The following is a 24,967-nucleotide window of genomic DNA, read 5'->3' on the forward strand; positions in this document are numbered from 1 at the left end:
CTCAGCTTCATAGAGATAACGTATTTATTGAAAATCTGCTTCACCAACAATGGTGAAATCATGACCAAAAATTACAAAACATCATAGTAGTTGGCTTTATAAAAATAAACTGCGGAACTATGTCAAACTGATTTGTACTAGTCTCTCCTGCGCCCTCCCTCCTTTGATGAAGTTACACTCTTCAGCATTAAACCATTCTAGAAAATTGCATCCTATCCAAAAAATGCACTTGCGTTTCCTTAGCAGATGTCCTTAAAGTGACTTCTCCCCCCTCCCTCCCCAACAATAAATATAGAAAATAGCCTCTAAACAAATAAATTTTAGTTTGGTCAGCTTACAAAAAAAGGTCCATTTTCTCCCTCATGGGATATGTAGTGACTAAGCAGCCTGTTCAATAGCATTCGAGTCTTTGGTGGGCATGGCTGCTTAAAGCTGCAGTTTTATGTACAAATGATTAGCTGAGGTCCTTTTTTTTCTCTCCAGAAGCCAAAGACTGTGAGATGATGTCAGATGTATATTGCCAGTACGATCACCATGTTTGTTGCACCTCTGCCGGGAGTGATCAACTATCCAGAAAAGCAATCAGTAAAAGGAGGTCATCTTTGGCAAGTGAGAGCTTTCACACAGAAGGCGTCTTTGGTGGATGAACCTGTTGCATGAGCTGCGGCCGCTTCACTCGCGGTTTCCGTCTCTTTGGCCTGCTTTTCGCTTTGTTGATCTGCACCACAAAGAACGCCAGAACCACCATGGCACCGAGAAAAGCAAAGACTGGAATAGTCTGTCCTACGTCCTGGTTGTACCGTCCAGGCATTATACCTAGAGAGGCAAAGAGGTTTGTGGCCACACGAGCTACAAGCAGATTACATTTCAGACGGGAAGATTAACAACTGCAGAACAATTAGCAGAAATAAGACAGGATGCTAACTAACTTCACAGAAAAGTACCGGCATTTCCACCTTGACCTACTTGGGAACATGAAAACATAACCCAGATTTCCTTATAACAAGAACCTTCTGTTCCTCATGCTTTAAGATAAGTGATTCTGCTGCTGCTCTGGAGATTGCGCTAGCACACAGTGAGGACAAACTACACAACCCTTCCTTTTTAAAGGCATCATTTGGACTTGCGGCTCAGACTGAGAAAAGAACGTGTGTGAGGCTTTAAGAGGTTTCCAGCTGGACACGCAGCACCAAGCTTGTAAGGAGCTGTTCCAAGCTCTACATTCTTAGCATAACATCTTCCCCAAAGCACTGTTCTAGTTCTTCTGGACTCTGCTTTTACATCTGTGTGCTCACACAAAGAATTCTCATCAGCAGAACTCCCAAGGACAGGAACTACTGCTGTCTACTAATGGTGCCAAAATAAACCTGGGCTGGCCAAAGAGCACTTATCAGAATCTTCCTCTCTGTATGCCACACATGGCTCCTTTCAAGTGAGCAAAAATACTTCTCTCAGACTTCATCAGTCAGTCTTAAACAACACAACCATACTGACATTTGCATTTTTTCCACAACTGAAAGGAAATATGTCTTCCCTTGACCTAAAATACAATCTTTCAAATCTTTCAGTACATACCTCCAGGAATGTCCCATGCTCCACTTTCTCCAGGGGACAGTGGTCTCACCTGGGGTCGGTTCTGTCGAAAACTGGGCAGAGCCACTTTATCAAGGTCAATTGACAGTAACTTTTGATGCTTCCAAAGGTTGCTAGAAGAAATGTAAAGACAGATGTCTGCACACTTACTTCAGTAATGCAAGGAATTTTGCAGAAAAATGCATAGAAAGTGACAGCTGAAACCTACTAGCTACTCACTAACATGGACCTGAATGATAATCCTATATGCTCTGGTTTTTGCAGCTTACAGGCCTCCCAAGTTACATTCAGATGTCACAGGGATGCAATTAGATCAACATCTATCTATTAGCAACTGTCTTTCTTGAATGCAGACTAGCAGACATTACCACTAGGAGCTCTGCAGACAAGTATGGGCTATATGCTGACGCATTTACCTCCAAGTGATTGATAAATAATACACTGGAAGGCACAGTTAGGAGAGCTGTCCCAGGAAGTGCTTCAGTAAACTATTTCAAAGGCATGCACAGATGATGGATTTAAGCAAGCCCTTGAACTTTAAGTTGGAATCACTCAATCATAAAAAGGCATTGACTTGTGAAGCTATTTTAAAAATCTGTTTCACAAAATACAGCGTAACTAACAGGTGAGTCAGAATTATTCACTGAAGTGGCATTAATCACTATTTCTCTTTACAATCTTGTCTTTCTCTAGGAAAGGAATTCCAGCTGTCCTTTTCAAACGCAGATGAAACAAGTAATTTTCAAGCTGAACTTGGAAGCCAGACTTTTTATAGAATTTTAAGACAGATGTATACTAACCTGGGAGCAGTTTCATTCAGAGGCTGCGGTTTGGCCCAGGACAGATGAGGACAAGCAGGAAGGGAACGGGGTTTAGGGTCTCCCAAGTGAGCCTCTAGCACCTTTGAGTATCGATGGAGATGGTTACCTGCGATTCACAGCAGACTGTGTCAGAAATACAGTTCCCAACATTTGCCTCCAGCTAAATGGAGCTGCTGTAAAATCAGGAGCTATTTACAGTAATGACTCACAGCTAAATCTCAGAGTTAGAACTGTTAATTCTAATTAAGGGTACCTTACAAAACAGTAAGACTGTGCTCCTACAATAAGCCAAGTTTTGCTGGCCAACATGTGATACCAGATTTTATGCACGCTCTGTAGCCAGTAACTAGAACACCTCCTAGCAGAATGGAGGCGCCGAAAATAGTTCTATGAGCAGAACATTTTCTTTAGTCAAACCATGATAGTATCATTAGAGATCCCTAAAGCTTGAAGGTGCTCTCTTCTAGTAAAACATCAAAGCTCATCCCAAGCTAACCTTATTGTCAAAGGCCTGTGTGGGTCTTTCCAAATTTCACTCAGACATCCCTGAGTATAACATTAGTTGCAGGCTCTACTCGTAAATAAGACTCTCACCTTCCATCCGCTCTGGGAGAGAACAGCCCTCTCCTGACGGCGGTCGCTGTCGGTTTTCAGAATGGCTGAGACTTGGAGGCATCACGCCATAGGAAGTGTACTGCAGGAGGGAATCCAGGAGCCAAAAGCAATCTGTGGGTTTCATAGACCCAAACCCCAGAACAAAATGTGCATTAAGTTACATTTCAAATGGCTCGTCTTACTGTTAAGTAGTGTATCGTAACATTCAGAAGCACAAGTAGTTTCTCATTCTTGTTATTCTCCTTCTGAAGTTCTAAGCCTAATTTCAGCAAGATGTAACTGTCAAGCACTCCTCCTCCATCAATACAAAGACACAAAAATAATCTATTCACTCTTAAAATACCTTCTTGTCTTCTGTACCAAATCAGGCTTTTTGGGGAATAGGTCATAGAATGGCAGGTTTCAAATGCAGGAATTCTAGTTAGGGCAAGGCCATCCAACTCCCTGAAAAAATTAGGGGGTTTCCACTGTGGAAAGACGAGCAGCTCAGAGCTCCTGTTATCTTTTGTTATCATTTTTATGATGGAAAAAAAGAAGCAACCCTTTAGGAGGATATAATAATAGCTTGCAAAGAAAATTAAGAACTAGGCAGTGTTTTCAGTGGAAAGTTATAATTCCTTTGCTTTCTCAAGCTTTATATGAAAAAATAAGCTAAAAAGTAAAAGGAAAAGATTCTGGCTACATCTCAGCTAAAGGAAAAGCAGCTACGGGATAAATCAGTCTGGGAATATCACAATATACTTCATCATGGTTCTCCTTTGCATTTCAATGGCATTTTCTCCAGAAAACTACCGCCCTTCCATACAGTGCCACCCCTGCTGAACAAGCACTCCACGTGGCTAACATCACAATTGCCTGAAATTTCCATTTCAGAAGTGGAATGACATCTTACCACCTATTTCCACTGACTGCAAACAACTTTTCTCAGATCCTCTCCTGCCAGTGAATACTTGACTGGGAACAAGAATTAATCTTCATAATCCTGGTGTCCCTCCCCTTTGATTGTTAAAGAGGTCAATCAGATTTTAAGGATTTATATTCACAAATGTGAGGAATTTACATCAGTTAAAGCAAACGATGTCTCTACAGGAGACATAGCTGGTTCACAACTTAAAAGCAAACTTTGAAGGATTTGAGAGCCTTCCCCATTTTCCTGTACCACAGGTCACACTGAATTTAACAGCATTAGGAAAGTCACAAAGCACCATTCTCTACTAAAGCTCCACATCTTCTCTTAGGCTAAATGCTTTCAATAAGCCATAGCACACAGAGGAGGCACTTGTTACAGAAGGGAATGTTACAGAAGGGAATATCGCAAAGGGATGAGAAATTGCAAAACAAAATTCATAACGGTAAGTAACATTCTGAAATGCAACAGGGAAAAAAGCAAAGAGGTCTGCTAATGGTTTCTTCACAACTTCAAGCATGCATTCACAGTTCCTGGAAACAAAAACACTGCAAAAAACAAAAACACTGCAAAAAACAAAACCAACCAACCAAACAGAAAACATTAAAATCAACACATAGGTCATCTGTAATGGAAAAACAGGTTAGAGTTGTATAGGGGGAAAATGCTCCCACTCCTCAGAAGTCATTTAACATGCAGCATTCTTTTGTTCCAGCTGCACGTTACACCATTTTCAGCAGAGTTCTGAAAGATAACAAGATAACAAGATAAATAACCAAGCAGGAATTGTTTAGAGATTCCCTAGAAAATCCATCCATTTCTGGTGGGAGATGTTACTAACCCACAGACACTTGCCTGCTTAAGAAAAATATTTCTTCCTGTGTGTCAAAGCATACACACCTTTCTGTCGATGGCTGTCATCCAAGCAATTCGAGTCACCATACAGAACGATCCTGCCACCACCTTCAGAAGGAACTTGGTAAAGTCCCAAAATAGGAACGTTTTCAATTACAGCAGTCTCCTGTTTTAAAACTTCAAGACCTAAAGGAAAGCACACAAATTTCATTGCCTGAAAACAAACACCAGTTAGTCCACACCACAAACTTACAAATGCCATCATGTTCACTTCTTCATGAACACATTTATGAGAAGTGTTTTTTAAAAAAGCCATGTTACAGTAAAAAAGAAGCTGCTCCAAGACCCTGATCATGAAGCTTCCCACTGATACTGATGTTTTCTTACTTCTGTGGAGAACTGAAAAAACTCTCATCATGGATTATCTTCAACGTTCTTGAATAAAAAAATCCTAATATTTTCATGAATGAGTTTTAAACCAAAGTGATCTGCCTTAAAAATCCTTTTACGTTGTTTTAGCCCTTCTATAGAAGGCTACATGTAGTATCTTAAAAATCAGCCGTCACAGTGCATACTGCTCTTTGCTGACTTATTTGCTGTCATGTCTATCTACTGCTACAAGAAAATCTACTACGCAACAAAAAAAGAGAATAGAGACATTCCATGAACTTTGACACCTGTCTGTTAACAGCAGCTGTGAGATGAGGGCTCTGACTGAACTTGTTTACAGAAGCAATTCAGGGGAAGGCTGCCGGGCTTGCATTTCAGCAACTCTGCAGCACTGCTTTCCCTCGCACTTTGCCTGTTCTCCTTTCAATTTATGAACAAAGAAAGGTATGGTCTAGTACGGATACATATTCCCAAAGAACAAAAGAAACACGAATTTTCCACTGCTTGTCCCCACTTGGGCCAATTGCAGCTGCCCCCCACCCCAGGCACTCTTGCAGCCAGCAGGTAGAGCCAGCTGTCACTGCACCCAGATCAGTCTCTTCTGAAACACTTGCACCACTATCACAGCAATTTTTGAAGTATCATTTACAAGTCTGCCTCTGAAAGTATGGCAAATAACTGAATAATGAACTGGCAGCTTAAAACATGTTTGTGAAATATTTACTGTGGTAACTCAGACAACCAGTGAATGGAAAAGATGGAAAAAAAAAAGCAAACAAAGGAAGGTCTCTTGGCATATGGATGGGTGTGTGCAGCAAAACCCAGAGGGCACACAGCTGTAAACTCCCTTTGTATCACAGATATTATATCTCCAGTGAACTGCAGGCTGCCATGAACAGCAAGAGAAGAACCATCTTAGTTTATTCATGAAATGAAAGCCGTTTTTAGATTAAAGGTTTCCTATCTCTAACACCCACTTCAAAATCCAAAATAAGACGACCAGCTTCAAATGCTAAGTATTTAGGTTGCCTTCACTTTTTACATTGTCTTCAAAAAACAGAACCAAAACACAGACCTCTTTTGTTTCATGAACTGGAATGAAAAGGATTCAACAGAGAAAGCAGGTGCAGCAGGCTACCTGTCAAACACACAGTCTCTCTCTTTCTCCCATAAACAACCACATCATCACCATACAGCATTTCAGGGATATCGTCTGCTCTCCAAAAGATTCACATGAATGAGTTCCTTACTGTTCCAGAAAATGTCTCCATTAGCCCTTAAAAAACATTATTTTTTTTTACATCACCTGCTGCCATTACAAATTTGAATTACTACTCCATAAATACGATGCTACAATAAAACTAAAGAGAAAGGATAAGCACAGAGAACTCCTCCAGTCTGAAAGTACAGCCTTCCTATGAGCCTAAAACATTTCCCTTAGAAGATACCAGTAGGAGACACTTTGTCTAACAAAATCCTCCTTACCTCTATCTTTAGATCATTATGGCTACCCAAACACTCATACCAAATTTGGCAGTGATTGGATTAATTCTGCATATGGACATAGCTCAATATCATTTACAGTTTGTGAGAAACATGGACAAGGAACAATCCTTTCCGCCTGAAGACACACACAGGCAGATGTGTTTACAGATAGCAAATATAATAAAAGACTGCATACATACACTTTGATATTGCTGCACTGTATAAAAACTAAACTATGTAAAAAATATATGCTGCCATATTGCAGCTTCCTGTTAGATATCCAACTAGACAAAATGAAAAAATACCTATAAGAGAATCATAGAGTGACATAGAAGGGACCTCCAAGCCCATCCAGTTCCAACTCCCTGCCAAGGCACAGTGCCTCCCACCAGCTCAGGCTGCCCAGAGCCCCATCCAGCCTGGCCTTGTGCACCTCGAGAGGTGGGGCACCCACATGTTATATGGGCAGCAGTGCCAGGGCCTCACCATCCCCTTAGAAAAAAATTCTTCCTAACACCTAACCTAAATTTCCCTTCATTTAGTTTAAAGCCATTCCTCCAAGTCATATAATGTAAAAAGTCAGTCTCTCTCCCGTTTACAAGTTCCCTTCAAGTACTGGAAGGCTGTACCCCTGGAGCTGTGTCTTGTCCAGGCTGAACAAGCCCAGCTCCCCCAGTCTGTCTTTTGGAAGATGGACTCCAGGCCTCTTTCAGTACATTCTCAGTCCAGCCCTATCCTTTCAATGCATTTTTCACTCCACAGTTCTTACACCTTTAGATTTTGTAACTTTGCTTTCAACTACAAAATACAACTTAAAGCACAGAGAAAAGAGAAGGAAATGCATACCTTGATCCTTAAAAGTCTGTGCAATTACGATGCCATCTTCTGGAAACTTCGCGATACTGCATCCTGATGCATAATTCACTGAAAGACAACACAAAATCGCATTTGCAGACAAAAAAATGACACCTTCCCACCATAACTCAGTCAGCTGTCAAAACAGGCATAGAAAAAATCTCCCAGGAAATTTTCTCTGGATTTGTGTATTTTGTACATGTATTCACACGTAAGGCATTCCCCTAAGCACAGGCTCACCTCGCTTTCAAACCTGTTTACTACACTTTTTTAAACTGAAAAGCTTCACCAACCACAAAAAGAAATACAGTTGTTCACACTAATGTTCATTATTTATAGAGAGAACTTGTCTCCTTCAATCAATACTGGAGAGCACCTCAGTTCTGGTGCCTTCTCTGTTCACATACACATTCCAACGAACTGGTCAGAAGACAGAGATTTAGAAACAAAGCATGAAAACATCAAGTGACTAGGTCAGAAAAAAAGGACATTCGCTAGACCTAGAAAGCCTGAAAACACTTAGGTCATGGGGCCTGTGCCCTGTGAACTTGAAAACAGTAAAGCATACTAACTTCAGGATACTGCACAATTCAAAAGATGACAAGAATAGGAATTTATAAAGCATCTCAGGCTGCTGAGACACGTCTAAATTGGAATATTCTAAGGAAAGTCTCCTCACTGATTTTCTTCCTCCACCATTTCAAATTTTTACTTAACCACAGAAGTAAAACCATGATGAAGCTGAAGGCCTCATCCTGGCAACTAATTTATAGTACATACAGACAATACCTCAAGAATATAATTCAGTGAACTGCACCTGAATTCAACCATGAAGAAAGGTTGAGGGAACTGGGCTTATTTAGCTTGGAGAAGAGAAGGCTCTGGGGAGACCTCATTGTGGCCTTCCAATCCTTGAAGAGAGCGTATAAACAGGAAGGGGAACAGCTGTTTACAGGGTGGATGGTGATAGGACAAGGGGGGAATGGTTTTAAACTGAGACAGGGGAGGTTTAGGTTGGATATTAGGAGGAAGTCTTTCAGCCAGAGGGTGGTGAGGCACTGGAACAGGTTGCCCAAGGAGGCTGTGGATGCCCCATCCCTGGAGGCATTCAAGGCCAGGCTGGATGTGGCTCTGGACAGCCTGGGCTGCTGGTTGGCAACCTGCACACAGCAGGGGGTTGGAACTAAGTGAGCATTGTGCTCCTTTTCAACCCAGGCCATTCTATGATTCTATGTAATCAGAATGTTTGTTATCTCATCTGAAAATGAATCAGTATAGGAAGTAATCATTTAAGCATGCTTATTAAACTCTTTTCACTCACTCTCAAAGCAGTTCCCTTGACTCTCATTCAAGCTGATCCTCACACTATTCTCCAAACAAGCTACTGTCTCATAGGCTGCACAGACAATGACTCCAGTACTCACTTTCATGACTTGCCATGGTAAAATCACCTTCATACAGCCCATCGCTGAAGGCCATATTCCAGACAGAAAGCAGATCATTTAGAGCTGGTATATTAGCACCTCCAGTATCAGGCATCCACCACTGCCTATAAATAGAGAGGGTAATAGAGTTTATTAGTATACAGAGTATATTCCTAGAGCTTGTATTATAAAAAATCCTCTACATGTGGATTTTTTCCAAGTCCCTTAAATAACAAAATGTATCTCAAAGCCTCATTTAACTACAGGAGCACACAAGCACCTGTCCCTGTTTGACACCTATGCTTCTGAACAGAAGTAGTAATGGTGCAAAGTTCTCAGTACATTCCAGTTTCCTACATAAATTTGCTAGAAAAAAAATAAATCAGTCTTAGCTTATCTATTCGACAATGATGAAGCAAAACTCACAGTCGTGTCACTTGCTTCTAGTATTTCTAATGAAGCAAAGTGTTACTTGCCCCCAAGATGCAGATCTTTCAAGCTTACCATGGAACATGTGGCAACTACATTAATTATGAGGGCCTTTTCCACCACTGTTGATATTAGTTTATTTCCCTTTATATAATATACTGGAGTATTTCCAGTATTGGGTGCACAGTCCAGTAATACAGTTTGCAAGCTGCATTTGCTTTTTATTCTGTTCTCCAAACTAAAAACATATCCATTTTTCTTTACTAGTCTTCAATCTTTTATTTCTTTCTATTGTAAATGTTTTTCTGGACTTTAAAAGATTACATTACCAAGAGAGAGGTTCACAACTGTAATAAAGTAGACAGGTATTCTCCTTCAGCTTTGCAGCTTAAGGTCGGTGTTATTCTTGAGGCATTTCTTAGAGACAGTGTAAAAGCGGTGCAGGTGATTAAATACAATTATCACATTCAGAATTTTTAGGGCAGTACATCCACAAAACAACAATTCTATGACATTTATTTCCCATAGAAATGAAAGAAACAGATACCTTGTGTTTTCATCATAAAACTTGACTTTTCTCATTACAGATGTGTTGTACCAGTCACTGAACACGATAAGTGAAAGTCCATTATCAACATCCCTCCTCAGCTTGGTGATCTCTTCAGGAAAATACTCTTCCTCACTGTCCACCATCAGTAAAGTCCCTGTGTATAAAAAAGCAAAAACAGTGTTCATACTGATGTGATTACTATTACTGCAACCCATGCAAAAGTTAACACAAATGAATGTTTTGCACTTTTTCTGCATGACTGTAAAGAAACAAACAAGTAGCTTACTTCTAAATATCAAGCCATTTCACTTCTTCACTTTCTGATTGCCCAGAGAGGTGAGGGAATTTCCATTCTCAAGGATAATGTAAATCTTGGCTAGTTAAGGATCTGGACGATGGGGTTGGAACAAGATGATCTTTAAGGTCCCTTCCAACCCGAGCCATTCTATGAGAAGCCAGAGTGCAGAGGAGCTGGACTTAGATATCTCTGCTGCTCACTGCTACCTTAACTATAGTGTCGTTGTATACTAACTTCAGTCTGAAGAGACAAAATCATTCACGTTCAGAGGTGCCAGCAAATGTCAAGATCACACAGAATGTCCTGCTACCTATTCTAATTCCAAAGCCTCATTTGGCACGGTCTGTAAGATTGGAAGAAATTTCCCTGCTTTGTTAAATCGATTCCCATGAAAGTACAACTCTTAAGTAATTTTATTTATAACCATATTAACAATTACATTATTTGCCCCCCACTGCTACTGAAGGTTTACCATGGTTTTACCAGAGTTGTTATTAGAAGCCTTCTATTCCAGTTTTTTCTTCATTTCATTTAACAAATTTATTCCACTTCCACATGCATTTCTGTTCTCTTCCCTCCTTCACCTCTACCTACTCACATTCCTCAGACACAGAAAGCACTCATATCCCAGCTCAGTCTATTTTAGCAATCCAAAAGCCAAGTCTTCTAGTCTCCTAATTTCTCCATTCTCCTAAGCAGAAATGTGAGTTGTGGTTGACAAAACTACCCATGCAAAGCAGGCTTGTCCTTGTGGTGCCCTTTCAACAATCTAGGAGTCTCAGGACAGAAACTACTTCATTATGCTTTTACAGGCTACCATTCCTGCCTTCAGTTGTGCATCTGCTAACTCAGAAAGCAAACGTACAATATTTATCGAAGAATCAAGAAAAAGGAAAGCCTACTACTAACATTTCTAGAACTAAAAATCTGTCAGGAGACTGCACCCTCACTTCACAATCTATTGAAGAACATCCTAGTCCAGAAGAGAAGATGGTCCTTTTGGAGTTAGTCAGGGCCAACTAGAGGATCACTTGGGAGCAGAAAAGATCACAGACAGCTCAGTTTGCTCCCTGCCTGGCAAATCTACCACATCTCCAAACCAAACACAGAAGAAACAAACCACACTTGTCTGCTAGCATATAGCAGGAATGTAGTAATTCCCCACTATCCACAAATACTGATGTTTCAAAATACCACTGCTGAGGAAAAAAAAAAACAACAAAACAAACAAACAGAACAGACATTCTCAATTTGAGTCCACAATTCACCCATGCTTCATTTTGACTTGCAAAAATCTTCAGGAAAATACAGTTCTGCCTCCACAGAACTGAAAACAGAGGGGCTTCTCTCCTCATTTTTTCAAGAGAGAACTGTACTAATTCACCAGACTCTCAAGTAAGCTCCTGCAGCAACACTTTACACTAATTAACATTAGCATATAAATAACACATGCTTACCATACTGACTTGCATCAAAACATGTAAATGGGGAACCAAGAACCTCAACAAAGTAACCCATGCTTCTTAGGTGCTGATACATGTCCCTGAAGTTTGTGTGGATATGGTCACCATTCCTTAAGAAAAGACAGAAGAAAAATGTCGAAGACATTCAAATTTGGCATGCAGAACATGATTTAAATCCTCTAATTACAGATTATTTCCTAGACCCTTTTCTAAAAGAACTTTTTTTTTTGTTCAAGGGATAATCTGTGGTTTCCCAAGCACCATCTCCTCTTGCAATTTTTTTCCTAACACTAGTTTCAAGAGCTACAGATGTAGTAATACAGTCAAAGTTAGAGAATGTCCCTTAAAAAGCACAGTTCTGTATCGCTTGCATCACATCACATAGGAACACTGCTGCATTAAAATCAGATATCCTTCATAGGACTTCCTCCTTGCTGAGGAGACTGTAAGAACAGCTTTAACTATTAGCTGGAGGGAGCACACAGGATGACCTGTAATTGCTGGAACTCAGAAGGGAAGTTGCACTCTACTTGTCCTATCTCCATGTTCTGAGCAGATTCACAAAAGCAAGATCACTGATCCAATTAATCTACATTTATACATTTTTTTGTATGTTTGGATGCTTTCCCTTTCCATCCATGAAAGACTACAGGTCAGCCACTCTTTATTTTGGTAATGCCAAAGTGGCTAATTAAGTGTTCCCCTCAATTCCCTGGGAGAAATCAGGGCATAAAGGAAAAATTTACACCATGAAAGCAAAACAACTGCATCCTAAATGTTTGAAAAGCTTTTCGTTTTACATGAATCAAAACCACAGAGAGCAATAATAATATAAAAAAAATTGCACAAAGAAAAAGCATGCAGAAGCTAAGAGCTGTTCATGGATTTATTGTAAAAGGAACTTCCACACCACACTGAATAAGGTCAGGGCTCTCTGGAACTCAGAAACATTATTAGATATCATTAGCATGCAATCAAGAAATACTGATTTAATAGAACCTGAGATAAATACCAATCTAGTGGATCATTCTTCATCCTCAAATTATCCCTGGGGAAGTATCCTGGTGGATAACGGAGATTATGATACTGATCCCAAAGGACTCGCTTACTACGAGGTGGAGTAGGAATAATCTTCACTTTTATGGGCAGCTTCACTGTCGAAGTCTGCTCCGCACCGCTCTTGGACTGAAGGACAGAACAAATCACTGTGAAATTATTTCCCCCTACAGCAATGTTCACCAACTGTGGATTGTAAGAGACTGGAAAAATGGAGGTATCTACTGTATTTTTACTCACTAGTACCGCCAACTAAGGAGAACAAGAGATGACTTCTGCCTTAAATCACTTTACTGCATTTTCTACACTCAACTGCTTTTATTTCCACTCAGAACATAAAATACTGTAAATATGCTACAATTGTAATTTGGTTCAACTGTTCAAAACCTTAAAGTCTCCTCAAGAATAGTTAACTAGGGTTCTGGCAAAACAATATTTAAGTCATCTCTTTTTCAAAACACATTACTCAGAATTCATAATAAGTAAATGCAAATCTCACAAACACGTTTTCAAAAAACACTAAAGCATATTCAATTCAAAGGTTAATCTTGCACTCAGTTTTAAGGATTATTATTTGCACTTTTCAGTGCTCTGATCATTATGTAACTTATGCTTCACATTACAGGACCAGAGATGCCCCATAAAAATAAGGGTTTGTAGTGAAGGAATTTTAATTAAAACTACCACCATCATCCCTCCTTCCCTTCACCTCAAACCCCCCATCCCTCCCAAAAAACAAACCAGAACTAACTTTATTTTCTGCAGGGGATGATACTGTGATCATAACATGCCCTTGAGCAATGCCTTCCCAAGATGCTGCTCTCTTTGCTACAGAGATAGAAATTGCCAAGTATCCAGACCAAGGCCATAACACAGGGGAATAGGAGAAAGCCACTTCAATGTTATCCCCATTTTGTGGGAGATAGGGTTGCCAGTCTGGCTGTGAAAGGAAGAAAACTGAACGTTGGTAAAACAGTATTTGCAGTCAGAATCATCAAATCTCATTCTTCTGAAGATTATGCCAAATTTCAAAATGTACATAATCCCAAAAGATACATGACAGTGTGACAGTGAATCAAACCAATCATGACAGCCTTCATGATCCAAAATGCAGACTTCCCAGAGGAAGGACTCAAGGAAGATCTATGAAAAGCACACTAAGTGCACCCAGTTTAACATTTTGCCATCCTGTACAAAAAGAAAATATTGGCAAAGACATGAAATTTCCTTTCTATAACAAAAATGGTTATGGGTGTAAGAGACTCAGGCTGATTACAATGGCTGTCTCTAAGCATTACCATCAGCTAGTTATAAAAGCTTCTATACTCTTAAGCATAAGTTTAAATCTAAAACAGACCAACAGACCTCAGGATTCACAGTAAGATGTTCAAATTAAGCTCATTTACACTGGCTAGATTCTTAGGATAGGAGATTTTCCCAGTTCACATATCTCTTTTATGTTTACTCTTAAAAAAAAATTCTCCCTAGTCAATCAACAAATTCAACATTACTGGCATAAAGCAACAGATTTTGCAGCAGGCCTTGAGAAGTCAACACATTTGGGTCATTCTGACCCCAGTCAAGAGTCATAATTTGTAACATCAGGATCCTTTTCAGAGATGTCTTATCATTTTTGTCTCATGTCTCACACAAAAGATCCAGAAGTTCTTAAATGCTAGCAGATAATATAAAGAAATCTCTAAGTACCTGTCAGTCAAAACTGGTTTTACAAAGACAAAACACTACACACCCCTGAAACCAGTGCGTTGCTGGAACTTGCAGACAGATCATGGGGATAAACCTACCTGGGTGCATCCTTTAAAACCAAACGTTCTACATCTCCTGCTCTCACCATACTTGGTGAGAATGCTTGTATGTTCTATCAAATTTATTAGCTGAAGTAGTCCTTCCTAGGAAGCTTTTATGAACACAGTTGGGTCTTGGAAGAACATTCAGTCTTACCTTGTCTATAATTCTCCCAGTGACTCCCATACCATTAAGAATAGTAACATTAACAATGGTTGGCATGCCTCCATAGTATATGGGCTGCGAACAATAAGGCCACATGTATGGACATTCCGTCAAGTCAATATAGCTTGGACTCAAACTATAGGAAGGATAGAGGAGGTAAAATTTAACAAAAAAAAAGAACAAACAACAACAAATAGAAGTACAAGCCACTACACAAAACTGACATATGAAAAAACTACTGGCAAAACATGCCAGTTACAGCTCATCTCGCTATCTCACTTCTCAAATGCATCCCAAAATCTTCCCTTCCCTCCCCCCCCCTTAAGATTTGAGAGTGTTTTGTGGTTTTTGTTTTTTTTTTCCTACAAAGGAAAAGAAACTTTTCAGCACAGTGAGAATGTTCTGGAAAACTAGTATGTAACTACTGCTCCATTTTGTTCTAGGTTGCATTATGAATAACACCAGAGAGTTGAACAGAGCCTAGAAAGGAAAGTAAATTTAGCTCTGAGACTTCAAGCTCTAACATGGGTAGAAAACACAGTGGTTTTTCATTGCCTCTCCTGTCAAAATTAACGCTTCCTGATCATGTAAGATCTACACAAGTTTGCTTTGTTGCATAAGCATAGATTGCTCAACTGTATTACATGCATATCATCTGCTCTCTTAAAGAAATATAGCAGATTATAGTGTACTGTTGATTAATTGAGGATTAAAATTAACCTGGCCTGTGGTTTATAGCTGTTGAGGATCTGATAAGCTCTCAGAAGATCCAACTTGCCATGTCCTTGTTCAAACATGTTGACTCCAGGAAGTCTACGTGCCGATGCAATAAGTGCCTGCTTCATACTTGCTGGATTCACCATTTCACGCTTCTGAACTGTGCTGAAATGGGAAACAATGCGTCACTTCAGGTGGCCTTCAGTATAGTTTCTAGCTAGTCCTTTTTACGTTTTGCCTTAAGGTTCTGTTTCATTTAAAGAAAATGCAAATAAAAATTAGGTTGCCGCATACAACATCTACTTGATTTCTCCTTGGAACAGTTGAAGATGGAAACAGGAGTGACAATCTTACGATGCCTCTCTTGAAAACCAACGTTGTATCAACTTTTCTCCTTACAGCATGCTCCATGACCAGTAGTCACTATAATTCTATTTGCTAAGTAAAAGATTCTGAAAATCCAAGCCCTTGTAACGCAACCTTCTGTTGCATTGCTCATTTGAGGTTTTGGACAGATTTTTTCAAATAAAATTTCTTATCCTTAAGTAGCAACAGCGACAAACACAAAGCAGAAACCTGTAACTCCTACATTCCTTTCAAACTCTTCTGTGTGCAGTAGGTGAGTTACGTAACTGGGCAATAACCATAAAAGCCCTACATACTATAAAACAAATATTCAGATAGTTATCAGCTACAGGTGCCTACTTTGAACAGCTGTTCTTTTACAACAGGAAAAACAAAAGCAACTAAATATCATTAAACATTTAACAAAATTACTTTGTAAAACTGTTCTCCCCAGCTATATTTTCAAATACCTAACTATTCAAAACAATCCTCAGGTTTTTCCCAGGAAAGTTAGAGCCAGTCAGACATGATCATGTCTTGGGTAGAAGAACACCAATTCCATCCCTTGAGTTTGTTTTCCTACATGTAAATGTAATTTATTTTCATTTGGTGGATCCTCTTAAGAGTTTCTTACGGTCCTCCTGCATCTGCATCTTCTAAGGGGCTGTTACTAAAGGCTTACCTTACTAACAACGTGACAGCACCCGCCACTACAGGAGATGCTACACTTGTCCCAGAAAGAGAGCGGCATCCACCTTTCATACCAGAACCTCTCACTCCAGAGCCATAGGTAACAATATCAGGCTTCACTCTACCATAACCTCCAGGCAGCTCCTGTGAAAGAAAATGGATGGATCAGTGTCCTGATTCATAATGAACTGGCTGTTTCATTTAAGTATTTAAACTAACTAATGCAAATAATTCAGAAGTAAAATTATCACTAAATCAGGTAGGGTTCAGCATCACAAAATACCAAGTAACACCTAAAGACAGACTCAAGCCCTTTATAGCAACTCCTCAGTGTATCGACCCAGAAAAAGTATGTCAACAAACGCTCCACTAAGTTAAGCATGAAACTACTGACAAAACAATAACCCTTCTGCTACTAGCTAATGAGAAGCAGCACAAAGGAATGAAATACATCAGTCTTCAATCAAGATCATAACACAATCTCATATAAAATCACATGTGCAGTACATGAACCTCAGTTCAACAGTCAACTGCAAACAGAAAGGCTATCAAATATGCACAGTGTTACATGTAGCATCTGGAAAGGCTAAGAGTTTTCTATTAAACAAAGGACAAGATCAGAGATCTGCCCATACAGGGCACTGTAATTCAAATGACACTTGGCATTTTACAAGTACAACAAGAATGCCAAAAGTGGTCAACTTTAATGATAAATGATGAGTATTAAGCTTCTTGCTTCAGGTCTTTCATTGATCTCTTACAATTCTGATATTCCATGTATTCAATTTTTATCACTGTTTACGCCACAAACATCAGCTGCATGATATTATCTCTCTGAAAAAGGCTCCCTTTTAAAAATCTTTATTCTAGGTACAAAAGCGGCTGGCCGCTGTGCAAGTATCTTACCCAAGTGGTCATTCCCCTAGATGAAAAGCGAGCTATATTATCTTCAAAGTCAATGCCACCTACTCCAATCACATCCATCTGGTCAGCAGGGTTATTAAGAGTCCTACAAGTTGACAGTTAGCAAGACAGTAATTATTAAAAAAAAAACTAAGGCCACCATTAAAGCCACAAATTTATACTGAAAACAGAAAACACTGTCATTAAATTTTTGTCAGCCACTCTTTCTAACCTGCACAGAAACAAATTTCGGTCCTACCTGATATAATTATGTTCTATGACTAAAAGAAACATTTCAAGCACTTAGTAACTCCAAAACTTACACTACCAATACGCTTTTCTTCCAGACACAACAAAATCTGATTTTAGGCATTTATTTTAGATAAATGCTAAGCATTCTGGTTTGAGCATTCTGTGTTCTTTAAGTCTTATGTGTACTCAAAGATGCCTGTTTATACTAGTGCAGCAGTATCAGTCGAAGTTCTATCATTCCTTTCCTAACATTTCACTGAATAAAAAATAGCCACCTAATTCAAAAATATACTCTAAGGCAAATAATGAGACAAAGGAGGATGTCTAACTTAGGTCACTTTCTATAAATATATTATAGCAAAAAGGAGAAGAAAATACCCTCCAGTCCAAATACAACTACTTTCAAAAACATAAAACATTATACCTGCTTTTCTTTAAGGTGATCTCTGAAACTTACCCATACAATGGGCCATCATTGCCAATAGCAGAGACCATGATTACATTGTTAGCTGTCAGTTCCCACACCTACAAAAAATTAACATTTTTAATAATGTTCTGCTGCCGAAGAAGGGACTTTGAGAACAAACACAAACTCTAGGGCATGATGTAAGCAACTGATTAGCCTACCTCTCTTTCTTACCGAGACTTACAAAACAAATACATCTCATTGGTATATTCAGTACTAAATGCAAGCAATTCTTAAGATTACATGATCAGTAACAGCCATCACAGCTTCACTGCTAACTGTACTTACTCAGGTTGCATCAAAGGAAAAACTGCCTGTAAGAAAACACTCCAGAAGCACAAATCAAAGAATTCCCTCCAAAAATTGCTCAGGAGTGAGTACTGAAGTCACTGTCAAATTAAATTTCAATGCAGATTTTCAATTTAAAAAAAGAAACTTTTTAAGCACCTTTATTACCTTTTCAGAGAAAGATTTTGTCCTTTTAACATAATTCACTTAATGATTTTCAAGTATATATCAACAATTCAGGGAACCTGACACAATGATAAATAGCTGAACAAATCTATAATTACAAAACTGAATCGCCTACCTGTACTTTTACTTATTCGTTCTTAACGATTTTTTCATTTTTAGCATGAGATAAATTAATTATGCAGAGATTTGAAAAAGCAGGGCTGGATTTCAGTTAAGTTTCTTGCATAGGGCTCTAGTTAGTTGCCTGCTTGTCAGTCATGCCTCCTGGCAATACACGCAGCATTTTGTAAAAGGGCATATTTCTCCAGCTCTGTGAATACTTGTGAGTTCGTGTTGGTTTCTTTTTTACCCATTCCCTAAAGATATACCTAAGAGCCTGTACACCTGTACAGAATTTCTCTGATGCACAAGAAACTCCTCAGGACTGACTGTGGAACCAGAACTTATCAGGAGCAGTGGTAAACAAGCAGCTCTGCAAGTCCAGGGATACAAACAACACGGCCGTGGGAGCTTTTCCTTCCTCATACCAACCAACCTTGTCAACAAATGGATGATCCATGAAGTCTGGTCCACCAATACTTAGATTCAACACATCTATCTTCTTTAGAATTGCATAATTAAAGGCATCCAGAAACCAAGACGTATATGAGACCTACATAACAAAGAAGAAAGTAAAAACTATCACTGGAAAATCCAGCAATTCCATGACAGTACAGGCTTCAGAGAGAGAGATGTGAAACAATACAAAAATAAAGCACAAAACTAACACTGGTCTACTAGGATTTATAGTGCTCAGTATAGCTATGAGACTGTTTTAACACTACACAGATGACTTCCACACATATAATTTCTGAAGAATTCTGATTTGGTAAGAAATCTGGTAATAATCTTTTAGATAGAATAAACAGTATATGTATCACACATATAAAAGAAAATATATCAACATTTACAAGCACTCGCAGCATTCCCCAAGAAAAGGATTTGAACACTATTTATCTGGAAAGACATACATTAAAACACCTTTAAAACAGCTACCTGGTTATTGGTGAACACTCTAAAAATGTGCAGTTCTGCATTTGGAGCAAACCCCTGGCATTCTCTCATGCTGGCTATCACACCTGCTACAAAAGTTCCGTGGCCTAAACCTATCGCAGACAGAAGGTAACAAAACAAGATGTTAGAAGCCAAACCATTTCATTTTTACTCATTTTCATTGTTAATCAACACCTATAATAAAATCATATCAATCCAACAGACTTTAGAACAAACTGCAAACACTTGGTTCAATTCTCATCTTTTTGAAACAAATTTTGGTACTGAGTTTAGAGAGGCCAGAACTACCAGCACTAACTAGCTAGACAACCAGCTGATGAAAACCAGTGATACACTCTCTCCTAATTGCTGCCAATGACATCAAGACTCACACAAGATAATAATGAGAGAACAAGATTATTTTGGCAAATGTAAGATACAAGGCCAATACAGGTTTATGTAAACTTCTTAGAAGATTTTTTTTAATCTGGATTCTGCAACAATCACACTTTGTTAAGGGTGAAAAATTAGACAAGAAAGCGTATTTTTCATTCTCCTCAAAAAATAACACTCCTTTTGCTTTCTGGGACTTCCTGCACTATACTTACATGCTCAAAATCTGCCTGCCCAGTAACAATCTGGGCACAGTACTACTAGAAAGTGCAAACAAGAGAATGCAATCACAACCACAATGCAAAGAAACACCATGCGTGATGTAACTGGAGATGCACTAAAGGCCAAACAAGATATGCATATATACTGAACTCTAAATGCATTAAATTGCCAGCTTACTCACTGACCAAGACAATATGAAATCAATATCTGTGAAAGCATATGGTCAAGTTACAGATGACACATGAAAAACAAACACAAACATACTGCAGAAAATAAAAGGGTTTTCTGAATCTTGATTGGCATAAGCCAGCACAGCATCTGTTGAGGAGAACTATATAAGCTAGAAAAAACACTACAGCAAGCTCCCAACTCAAATTAGCTTAGGACTGCACAGTGAAGAAGGAAAATATTCTCCCTCCTAAGTATGGAAACACATACGCATTGAGAAACAGCAAAATGCATTTTTTCTTCCCCTGACATTCTTCAAAAGCTACTATGAGATGCCATATATGATTCAAGGGTGACACAAGCACCATCCTTCTGGAGTCTTTATATTATTTGTTGAATTTGATAAAGAGTACAAAACTTTCCAGATGCTGCAAAATTAAGCTTAAAATCTCAAGATACTTAGCCTCAATAAACGTTAGCAGATGTTGCCACCCCATCAGCAACAGTAGTTTTACAATACGAAACAGCACACTGTCAGGAACTCTCACCAACAGCACACAGTAACTCACCATCATCCAAGGTTCTCTCGTTAGTCCAGTTTGTTCTCTCCTTTACATTTTTGAAATGTGGATGTTTCTCACTCAGTCCAGTGTCAAACACTGCTACTCTTACACCAGCACCTATGACAATAAAGGATTGATTTTTCTGATTCAGCTTCATAACTAATGTGTTCAGTCAAGTGAATGAAAACTTTTATGTTCAATGTACTACACACTTTGCAGAGTTACTAACTCGTGGCTCTAAAGCAAACTTCCTGTTCCATTTCAGAAATTCAACCAAAGATTCTAAACAGAACTACTTCCTCTTAAGAACAGTATGCACACACACACACACAAAGAGCGCTCTGTAACAGCACACCTCAAAACAAAGTATTGCTCAACCTTTATGGAACTGGCATCCAGTGAGATTAATACATGTAAACCAAGTCATTTTTCCTTAAGCCAACAAATAACAGCATACCTGTGTAACCCATCTGCCAGAGGACATCTGCCTGCAAAGTTTGAGCAACTTGGCGAGGGATAGCTCTCAACAAACGCCTGCTTGAATGTCGACCTGTTGCATGCCAGAAGCCAGAACCTAGAGAAAGACTTGCCCTTCTCAAGGGACGAGACGACTGCCATTTTTGAGTCCATCTGGTTTCATTGCAGTGCAACATAGGATCAGCTACATAGAATTAAGATTAAGGAGAAAAAAAAAGTATGAGAAAAACACAAAAAAGTTTTTGTTTATGCAAGTATCCACATCATAACTGTTACAGCAAAGATTTTAGACAAGTAACCATTTTTTCCAGGTATATTAATGCCTTCAGTAACAGTGAAAGCTTCATTTTTTCCTACTATAGAGGCCAATAAACTCTGTTAACTGACTACTGCAGAAGAAATGTCTCTACACTGTAGATGGATTCATCACCACGCTTTTAGAAAGGTACAGCGAGATACCTCGATAATTTCAAAGGCAAAGGAATAGACTACTGTAAGTTAAAAACTGCAGGGCACTTTTCATTTGTGTAATGCTAAGCTAGAATTTAATTCTCCAAAGCAGATCTCATGCAAACTCATAAAAATTACTTACAGTCTGAATATTTGAGCGATCGGAACACCTTCCGCTGAGGAGTTACTCGTTTGATGTTTGGATGATCTTCCAGCGTCAATACGCCATCCTTCTGTTTCTCATTGATCTGAATCACCTCAAAATCACTCGGATAGTCGCTGGCTGGGTTGTTGCGAGGTACAATCCTCCAGTTCTCAATATCACTGCTTTTTAGTGCACTTGAAATAAACTTACTTCTAGCTTTAGCTGTGAAGTATCCATTAAAAGCCACAATATACTCTGGAACAAGAGTACAGTTTATCAGAACCAATGTTTAAAGCAGCTCAGTCATGCACTCAAGTTACTGAACATTTCTTTCTCTTTATTCAAAATAAATAAGCACAATTTGAGGCTACTTTTTTTTTTTTTGCTTTACAGGTCTGAAATTTATTTCTGTACTACATAAAGTTTTTGCATGATGAAGCGCTTAAAATATGATAAAGGTCTTCAAAATGAAGGAAGAATTGTGATAGCATGGAAAGGTGAAATGACAGGGGTGAACACAGGAGAGGGAACGACGTATTGAGTTTTAGGGAAATTACTGACACCAACTTTGACATGCACAGAGAACAAAGCTGGTCCCAAGAGTCCAGCCCTTGATCTGGGTTAATAACTTGGGGGTGGAAAACAGACCCATCGTGCACTGCCACAATCACCTCAACAAGCCCTTTGCCAGCTAATGAGCAATATGCCATTACAGACATTGTGTGTCAATGCTCAGGCACACACACAGCACCATTATGGGAACAGTTCTATTATCTATTACCATGACAAACTGAAGACAATTTAGATACTGACTTCTGATAGAGTAAAATTTGTTACGTGAAACTAGTTTCAAACACAGCAGAGATGTCGTCAAAAATGGCATCTGTGCATTCTGTAAGAACTATAAATGTTAAGCACTGATTGTTCATCCTTCCTCCACAATGCTTAGCCATTCATACAGCACACCTACATTACATTTATCCCACGTTCTTCACATACACAGCTGCCACACCAATTGCACTCTATCAATAGTATCTGTCTTTCCTTTGACACTTTGGTGGCTAGCTCTGTTCAGCACTGCAGACCATATTCAATTCAGCACCCATTTTATTTGCTCCTTTCTACAGTTATCCTTCATCCTCTCAGGATTGATACCAGCCCCAGCTTGCCTTTCATTTGCTCCTTCTGCACTTACTTTGCTACTTTTCCACAAACGTATTATTGCTTTCAAACATTTTTCACAGAAAAAACCCAAAACCACACATACTTCCCCTTGTCTTTCTCATTCCACTAGGTGTGTCAAAACAAAAAGCTACGAAACCACACCTAAGTGAACATGCTGGCTCACCTGAACCTCCACGCTCTATTTTACTTTTAACATACTCCTTACTACCCCCTCTCTTCCTTTTCCTTGTTCTTCAAATTCTGTGTCCAGTTAAACCATGAACCTTCATAAAATTCTTTCTCAGTGTGAATGCAGATAATTTAGAAGTTCCACCTGTGCATCTGAATATTACCACTGCACAAATGTCACAATTCATTAATATTAACTTCAACATCACATGGATTTATTTATTTTTAACTGCCCAACTCTATTACCATGCTCCACGACTGTCGAAGTGAACTCCACTTTCAAAGTCAGGTGAGAACATCCAGGACATATTTGAGCCTCATGAGAAGAATTCCCTAGTCTGGTACTGAAGTGTTTTTTGCCACAGAGTAAAATAACAACCAGAACAAACCAGATGTTTGCAAACTTCATGGTCATAAAGGAAAATGGTTTCATTCCAAGAACTCCATATATTCAATTCACACTCTTCTTCTTTATAAACTAGTTCATTTTTGTTTCAGAAAACGCTGATTTCACTGTGCCGTTCAACTGGATATTCTTAAAGCTGTGTCCGAAGTAAGTACAGATTTCATTGTCTTTTGAGGTAAAGCCTAATAAACAGGCTCATTTCTTTCTACGTTTCTTCTCCATTTTGTATTAAATGATTCGGTCACTCACGATATAGTAGCTGAGTCCTGTACTCCATTTCAGAGAGCAAAGTTATCTCCCTAGAAGAATTAGCTAAGTGGCTTGCAAGCTGACCTGCAAGGCAATACAGCAAATAGTTAGATCCACATGTAAAACGTATAGCCTGAAAAAGCCCAAAAGGCAGATTCCTTCAGCAGTTAGCATTAAAAATAATAAATAAAAAGTTATTAACGTTTCATTTAGTAACTTTTCAAGAACACTTGAATCTGCTCTTGGTTCACACCAGGCATCTCTGAGATACTCAAGTATTAACTTGGCAACAGAGCAGATAACAGGGACAACTGAACTCTACTGCCCTTCATGGAAGCAGAGTGAAAACAACTGACATGCAAGACCCATGCAAGGAAAAAATAAAAGCAAAGTGAAGCATGATAGAAACTGTCCATGGGTGCTTCAAGAAGAGTGGTGGTGGGTTGTTTCTACTTAGGAACACGGACTATAGAGATAATGCTCTGGCATGTAATTTGACACAAGCAGAAGGAGGCTGAACCTCTATTCCTGCAGCTGGCAAGGACAAGAAATACCACCACAGCAAGCAAATTTTTAGTTCCTATGCTTGAAAGAGATTATTGTTATGAAAGGAGGCTTTCAGGCTTTCCTGAGCAGGACCATGGCTACCACAACAGGGCTCCTGAGAAAATGGGCTGGGTTTGCAAATGTAACAGTGAGAAATTAAAGAACAACGTGGGAAATAATTTTCACATGGAGGAGCAGCTTCTTCCTGTTCTGTTCCAAGGTGGAATTCAAAAAACACTGCGATGCAATCCTAACGCTGAACCAGCAACAGGCAGTGGAAAGGCCGTGAGAAGATGAAGGAACAGGAACCTTTCTGCCCCACAGCCCGATGCGCTGCCCAGCATTCCCGCGGGCCGCAATACCCGGCACGGGCGGCTACACCGCAAGTCCCTACCGCCACTGGG

At 39.2% G+C, this 24,967-nt stretch overlaps 1 protein-coding gene across 1 annotated transcript; it reads right to left on the reverse strand.

Annotated features, from left to right (window-relative positions):
- Position 1: 1 nt before the first annotated feature.
- On the reverse strand, positions 2 to 24,122 carry MBTPS1 (membrane bound transcription factor peptidase, site 1). Its single transcript, XM_003209636.4, has 22 exons — positions 23,609 to 24,122; positions 22,007 to 22,264; positions 21,395 to 21,598; positions 20,944 to 21,054; positions 19,595 to 19,704; positions 19,095 to 19,211; positions 18,077 to 18,144; positions 17,371 to 17,473; positions 16,457 to 16,608; positions 15,433 to 15,594; positions 14,704 to 14,848; positions 13,493 to 13,681; positions 12,698 to 12,870; positions 11,680 to 11,795; positions 9,922 to 10,078; positions 8,946 to 9,070; positions 7,513 to 7,590; positions 4,837 to 4,977; positions 3,009 to 3,140; positions 2,394 to 2,520; positions 1,576 to 1,706; positions 2 to 816 (listed from the first exon to the last, which is right to left on the reverse strand). The coding sequence occupies exons 1-22, from the start codon at positions 23,793 to 23,795 to the stop codon at positions 620 to 622; spliced, it is 3,183 nt and encodes a 1,060-aa protein (XP_003209684.1). The 5' UTR covers positions 23,796 to 24,122; the 3' UTR covers positions 2 to 619.
- Between the last annotated feature and the right edge of the window lie 845 nt (positions 24,123 to 24,967).

Source organism: Meleagris gallopavo, chromosome 13 (genome assembly GCF_000146605.3).
Source record: "Meleagris gallopavo isolate NT-WF06-2002-E0010 breed Aviagen turkey brand Nicholas breeding stock chromosome 13, Turkey_5.1, whole genome shotgun sequence".
NCBI classification, from domain to species: Eukaryota; Metazoa; Chordata; class Aves; order Galliformes; family Phasianidae; genus Meleagris; species Meleagris gallopavo.

Coding starts and splice junctions, on each gene's coding strand:
- MBTPS1 (XM_003209636.4), bottom strand. CDS start 23,795: ATGAAACCATTTTCCTTTATGACCATGAAGTTTGCAAACATCTGGTTT. Junction 12,871..13,492: donor CATCCCCTGCAGAAAATAAA/GTTAGTTCTGGT, acceptor TCTGTCCTTCAG/TCCAAGAGCGGTGCGGAGCA. Junction 10,079..11,679: donor TTTTGATGCAAGTCAGTATG/GTAAGCATGTGT, acceptor TTTTATACACAG/GGACTTTACTGATGGTGGAC.